The sequence below is a fragment of the Struthio camelus genome, chromosome Z (genome assembly GCF_040807025.1).
Source record: "Struthio camelus isolate bStrCam1 chromosome Z, bStrCam1.hap1, whole genome shotgun sequence".
NCBI lineage: Eukaryota > Metazoa > Chordata > Aves > Struthioniformes > Struthionidae > Struthio > Struthio camelus.
In genome coordinates, this window is record NC_090982.1 from 63,758,001 (window position 1) to 63,764,817 (window position 6,817).

The following is a 6,817-nucleotide window of genomic DNA, read 5'->3' on the forward strand; positions in this document are numbered from 1 at the left end:
TAGTCTTCTAGTAGTGCTTTTAATAGAGGCTCAGATTTGTATGGGAGAGCCAAATGACTTTGGGAGCAAGAGCTTCCCATTTGATAACAGTAGTACCAAAATTGTCATAGGCTGTGTACTGTGAAACCTAAAGTTCATATTACTGATTTCTTACTCTTAGTTCTCCTTAAATGTGCTTTAAACCAACTTGGGGGAAAAAATAGCATCAAATAAAGCATATATAATGTAATCTGTTTATCTTAAGGTGTTTTCATGTTATGAGAGGCTGTTTTTAAGAAATCCTTTACAAATAATTCAATGTATAATGGTTTTGTGAATCAAACTGAAGGGTGACATGGTGATTTAGGAGAAATAGAGGGAAACGTTTATCCAGCAGCCGTAGTAAATGGATGCAAGAGGAATTGTAGTTAACCTAAAATAGCCATTGCGAAGAGCATCCTGAATGTCTGTTTGGAAGCAATGCTTCGCTTGAGCTTAGATTTTTGGACCCAATTCATGCTATATTTGGGGTTAAATGTAAGTCTATCAAAGAATGTCAGTCTTGATCCAATGGGCTCTTCTTCTTGCTTTGGGGACCTCATGTATGTTTTGTAGTGTTTTTTTTTTTTCACTAGGAATTCTTTTGCTCTGTTAATTCCTGTATGTATTGATGTGCATCTCTCATTCTTATATTTATTATGCAAAGACTATGATGCTTGTAAGAGGAGCATGAAAGAGTATGCTATTTTGGTCTACTTACGGATAAAATTAAGTTGTGAGAAATACGGAAGGGGGAACACTAGCTCTGAAAATAATTTGAATGGGTCCTGGTAAAAGGATTGTCACCTTCCTCTTGCTGTGTTGAAGATTGAATCAAAACTTGTGTAATGTACATATTCTTCCTCTATAAGCATTTCTGCAAGACTGCAATACTGTTGTCTTCCATATATAAGGAATGCCTTAAAAGCAAAATATTCATTGTGCTGTGTTCTCTGTCACTGTGCTCATAATAAAATCTGGAGTTTAATTTTAGTATCCATTTCTAGGACACTTGTTTAAGAAATCATGTTTTGGTGTAGAGTATGCCTTGTAAATTGTGTACCATAGGCCTCTGTGGGTCAGTTAGCAGAATTTTTTTTTTCCTGTACATGCTGTTTAGGAAATATTTTACAATTTGTCAGTAGACTTTGAATTTTGCATCGCAGGGAAAGCTTGTACTTGGAAATACCTGCTTGTCTATTTCTGTTCTTACAACCCTAGGATGAGTTTGCTGATTGATTTACAACCAGCCATTTATTTGAGGAATCAAAAAAGGAAAAATGGGAATAGATTTATGCTGGGTATATACAGTATCTGATACCTGACCAAGTTTGGAAGTTCTTTATTTATAATCTGAGTCTGTGTCTCTCTCCGTTATTTTAAAAAAAAAAAAAAAAAAAAAAGATTTCTTTGGAAATGTTTCTGTTTCATCTGTGAAAAGCACTGCATTTTGTATGAAAACGGAGAATAATAAAGGACAAACTTAAACTCTAAATATTGATATTGTTTGTCTTTGCTTCCAGTTAATATTGGTTCCAGTCTGTTGGAAGAAGGAGGAGAGGAAGTTTGAAAAGCCCTGTGAATTAATGCCTCAGCAAATTTAGGGGTTCAAATACATTCCCTGCATGTTGTTAAAAATTACAGTGCATCTGATACCTCTTACAGCACTGTATTAATTATTAAATATGTGTGTGCTAGGCTCATCTGCTAGTATCTGACCTTTCTAAACCGCCTAGCCTGGAAGCCTTCTGAATCCCTAGGTGGGCTCAGAGCTGCAACATGCTTTTGAACATATTAAATCCACCTTTTTGTTGGGGCACTGGAAAAATGTGTGCGTTGCAGCCTGTGCTCCTCAGACCTGGTGGGGGCAGGTCTGTCGGGGTCCCAGCTCCTTCCTTGCTGCAGGTGCCTCCGTGGGGGGCTGCTCGATGGCAGCAGCAGCGATGGTGAGCGGAGCAGGTGGCCCCGAAGAGCTTCTGGAGCGCCGGTTTTGTGCCACCGTGGGCTCTGCCACGTGCACTGGCACCCGGTTGGTGCTAGGACCCAGGGTCGTCGCAGCAGCGACTCAGTGCTGTAACTTTGCTGCCTGCTATTTAAAGCCTGCCCTGAGTCAGGAGAAGCGAGCACTGCTGGGCATGACAGTTGCTTCAGGCAACCCTGGGGAGGACAGGGTCGGGGGTAAAAATCACCGGCGAGGGCCTGAGCTACAAACGGCATGGAGGGTTACCGCGGCGCGGAGTGCGACAGGGCGTCCGAGACCTCGTCCGTCCTAGAGGATGAAGAGGAGGAGGAGGAGGAAGAAGAGGAGGAGGAGGAAGAGGAGGAAGAGGAGGCTGTAGATCCTGAGGAAGCAGAGGAGCTGACTAACAGGTACAGCCTCCCTGGAGAGGCGTGCAGCCTTGGACGGAGCCGACAGCTTGGGTGCAGAGCACAGCCCTGGGCAAACGCTCGCGTTTGGGCCTAGTTTGGGCTTTTTGCCTTTCCCCCCCCTCCCTTTCCTTTCCCCTTTTCCTCTTTTTGACCGCAGCCACTAAAACATGTGGGTGGTGATAATGGGGGGTGTTTGTGATGAATGCAGCTGTAATTAGGTTTTATGCAATAAGTGCCTACTCTTAGCTCACTGAAAGCTTTTCTATTTAAAGTGCCTTCGGCATGCCAGCTCCAGTGGCATTGCCCTCTGCTCCTCCCTTTCTGGCTGCTTCTTTGTCACATATTGATCTTAAATACTCTGGAGAGCTGCCCATCAGTGAGAAAATGGTCAAATATTGTAACGGTGCATTTTAATTTGTTCCTTCTACTGTCCTTTCTTTTCCTTCCCGCTTGTCCCTCCCTCTTCGGTCTCTCCTTTCCCAAAAAAGGAAAAATTGGTTCTAAGCACTCTCCGCCAAGGATCCAGATTTGTGTGGCTGATTTTGGGGCTGGAATGAGGAATATGACATTGTTTTGAATTATTAACAAGCCTTGCGCAGAAACTGTGTGTTGTCCTCATGTTGCATTCCTGCCATAAGGAGAAGGCGGAGAGAGAAAGTGGCTCGGCTCGGCTCGGCGCGTGTAGGATGTGGCTCTGCTGCGCGCGGAGCTGCCTGCAATTTGATCCCCGCGGGCAGGCTCCCTTGGCCACGCCAACCGGGCCGGCGCCAAGAGGAGACGGTGCGGCCTGAGAGTCCACCGAGGTGTATCACGTTGCAGGATTTCGTCCGTATCTTGAGCAAAGCCTATCAGTTTTAAATGCGTACTGTAGAAAGAGCTGAAAACAGTAATGTTAATTTTTCATTTATGTATTTATTTTTAAGACCTTTGGGTCATACCGTTCCTAAAAGCTGAGTGCTATGGAGCTGTCCTTGATTTACAACCCCTCTGAAGGTATCACACCGCGAAGCTGTTTCTAGCTTTACTGATCTTTGTTAGAAGAGAGTTAGAGGGTAGAGAAGCGGTGGTGGGACTCTGCATATCCTAAACCATCCTGAGAGCTGTGGGAAGAAATTCACCCGGGAAGCGTAGGCCAGGACGCTAGGAAGACGCCCTGGCAGCGAGAAGGAAGAGCTGGTTTTCCAGAGAAATGGGCAGACACCCCCAGAAGCAAAAGCTGACTTTCTTCTGAGGGATGTTTTGCTTTTCAGCTGTAACCTGGCAGAGAGAATGGATCACTTAACTTAAAAAGGTTAATTGCACGTGTGTGTAACGATACCCACCCAGGAAAACCAGCTGAAGCCCGTGGAAAGGAGGCACTCACTGCAGACAGTTAAAACGCGGTCAGTCAGCTGGCTATCTTTAATGCTGTCTGCAATTAAATATACTGCAGATACTACAATTCAGATTTAAAGCACCGGCAGGAACATTTAACGTCTCCCTTAAAGGGTGTGCTTACCGTCGCAGTTAGTCCCCCGCCGGTTTTGGGAGGACGGCTTTTCCGGGGGGCTGGCCCGCAGCCCCGCGGCCGGGGAGCCTCGGCAGCCCCTGCGCCCCGCGCTTCGACTCGGTCGCGGCGATCATCCCCTTTAGCTCTCGGTAACACTAAGAATTGCGCGGTTCGTTCTCTACCCTCACGCGGTTTGATAACGCGATAGGTCAGAGTTTACCAGAGAGGCTTTTAAACAGCTGTGCTCCGTGGTGCCTGAGTATATTTAACTATGCTATACTATCGGGCTTTGATTAGTTTGATTAGTCTAACGGAGATGTAGAATTGCGAGTTTTGGCACAGATATGCTAGCAGTACTGAGAGCTCAGAAACAGCGTATTAAAGTTAAGGAAAACGGATTCTTTAAGGCTTAAATTTTGTGGATGCAAATGTCGGTATACGGCTACTGAAGCTTCAGGTCTTCTCCGCTACTGAAGCTTCAGGTCTTCTCCGATGCTCGCTGTCCATGCAAACCTCTGAGGAAGCGTTGGCTAAGTAAGGATAGCAGGGCCATGCCCAGATGATGCACTTGTTCACTCTGTAACTTAATTATTAGTTGATAAACGTGTTTTAAAGCTCCTATTGCAGAAGAGATTTTCTTTAGTGGTTTGAAAATTTATCTTAGAGGAGATGTGACCAATACGTAAACTTGCCTAAAGACAGTCTGTGCTGGACCCTGATGTCATTGGTTTATTTTTAAGATCTCCGAGCTGCCCACCGCTTTGCTGTTTCTGTTCTCCACCCAGCTGAACAGCACCTGGCTCTGCAACGCTGCCCTCAGCAGGAAACTGCTCACTGGCCCCTTCCGTTTCCATTGGGATGGATGTGGTAGCCTTCAAGCGTGCTCTGTGTTCCCATTCCTATTTTATAAAAGCATTACGCCACAAAATGGCTGGCCCAAGGCCAGAAAGCGCTTGCAGGGCAGGGTCAAGAGGAGCCTCCCAGAGGCCCCCTGGGACCCTGCTCCCTCCGTGTCGCTGCCAAACCCCCGGGCTGGCACCCACACCGCCGTGCTCCCGTCCCTCTGCCGTTCCCTTTGCGCAGGATGCTTTCAGCCAAGAAATTCCCTTGCTCTAGGAAACCAGAAACCTCCCACAATCCAGAATTGTATTCTGAGTGTGGAAAAAAAAAAAAACTGCAACAGAACTAACTTATGATTTGCCCAACAATTATGTGATCTGCCTATAGTGAGTGGAAAAGTAGGGGTTTTGCATCTTTATTAATTGTACTCAATGTGCTCTTTAAATTGTTGTGTGTTTTCTAATGCAGTTTTTTCGTACAAACAGTGAGACTTACATGCAGTGTCAGAACTGCTTATGAGGATGGGATAAGGCATCATGTCCTTGTCCCCATAAATAACCCCACTCTGATGTTCAGAGGGTTTGTGCAGCATGTTACTGTGGGAGATTATCATCTTGACAGATGTCTATTGTTTCTGGTGCCATGTAGAATTAATAGTCTAAATGGTGAAAATATTTTGAATTTTTAGGAAAATAGCAGACATGAGTATGAAGTTAACAGGTGTTAATTTTTGTGCTCTTAACTATGAGATTGAAGTCTAATTGTAGAAGGATAATACCTAACTGATGTACCTGTCCGCTAGAGTATCTGTCTCTCTAAAATTTATTTGATTTGCATTACAAGACAGCTGAAAGTATATATAGTTATGTCTCTTATACCTTTCCAGACTGATTTCTTTTTCAGTGAGAAAGTGTCAGGACATGTCTGTATGCAGGGCGTGTGTTAAAATGCCTCTGCAGCCAGTTCATATGTACTTCCCTGCAGCTGGCTGGCCTGGAGTGGATATGGGGCTGCTTGTATCTATTCGTTCAGATAAGCTCCCACCGGCAACATGGGAAAAAAACCTGGAGCTCTGGAAATGGCCTGTGTGGTTTTTTTTGGTTTTGTTTGTTTGTTTATTTTAATGAAGCCGTCCTTTCAAAGGAATCCTAGGAAGATTGGAGGCGTGGAGGCTTTAGAGCCAAGTCTAGTTTGGGATGAAAGGGGAGGCCAAGCGGAGGAGCAGGCTGGCTGCCCGCACGACATGGGAAGCTGCAGATGGTGTGGTGGGGAGGAACGAGGTGGGAAAGGCAGTACTAGTGACTTATCTTTACAAGGAAAAGTTCACCATACCCTCCCCAAAGCAAAGTATGAAAGAGGAGGGGAAAGGGTGTTTTCTCTCCTAGACCAGGGAGTGCCTGAACTGAGTTAAAGCAGCACCCTTGCAAAGACGAGGGATAAAGTAGTGTATCTACGCAGGAACGCGTATCGTTTGGCTGCGTGCCATGCCACTGCCACCACTGCGGCCACCTCTGCCGGGCAGCTGCCAGCTGAAACACTTGGGAAAAACCCCTCCGCTCTGTATTTCTGAGCTCTGCGTGCTAGCTGAAGAAAAAGCAAGTCAAAGTATGTATTTCTGGCCACAGCTGTTTCTGGAGGACTGAACTTTAAGCATGTGATAATTTTCAGTTATCCCAAGCAAAGAGGCCAAATATAAACCCTGTATCACAAGTAACGGAGATGTTTTGTACTATATATATATGAATGAAGTGCGAAAAGCCTTGCTATGGTTTTTGTTTTCTATCAGAGGGTATAGAGGAAGGTTAAATAGGTCAGTTGAAGTGGGAGCGCTGCTCTGTCCTGCATGGAATTTTTTTGAAGCACACTAGGTAGTGTCGAAAAATAGGTTAAAAAAATGAAGGCTGTTTAGGTGTTGAAGAATCAAAAAAAAAAACGGGCATCTCTTAGAGTGGACTCAGGTGAGCCTTGATGGCTTCCTAAGTACTAATGCTATTGGGATTTTGTTGTTACTGTTGCTGTGTTTTTTTGTTTTATTTTTGTTTTTACTATGTACAAGTCAAGCTAATGTCAAGCCATGACACTGGCAAAGGAAAAACTAGC

At 44.9% G+C, this 6,817-nt stretch overlaps 1 protein-coding gene across 1 annotated transcript in view; it reads left to right on the forward strand.

The window, feature by feature from the left end:
* Nucleotides 1–2,140: 2,140 nt before the first annotated feature.
* Nucleotides 2,141–6,817, forward strand: part of LOC104152960 (cardiomyopathy-associated protein 5) — a 51,105-nt gene continuing 46,428 nt past the window's right edge. Inside the window, exon 1 of the mRNA XM_068928427.1 lies at nucleotides 2,141–2,388. Within this exon, the coding sequence (XP_068784528.1) occupies nucleotides 2,234–2,388 (155 nt within the window). The 5' untranslated portion in view covers nucleotides 2,141–2,233. The remainder of the gene's footprint in view (nucleotides 2,389–6,817) is intronic.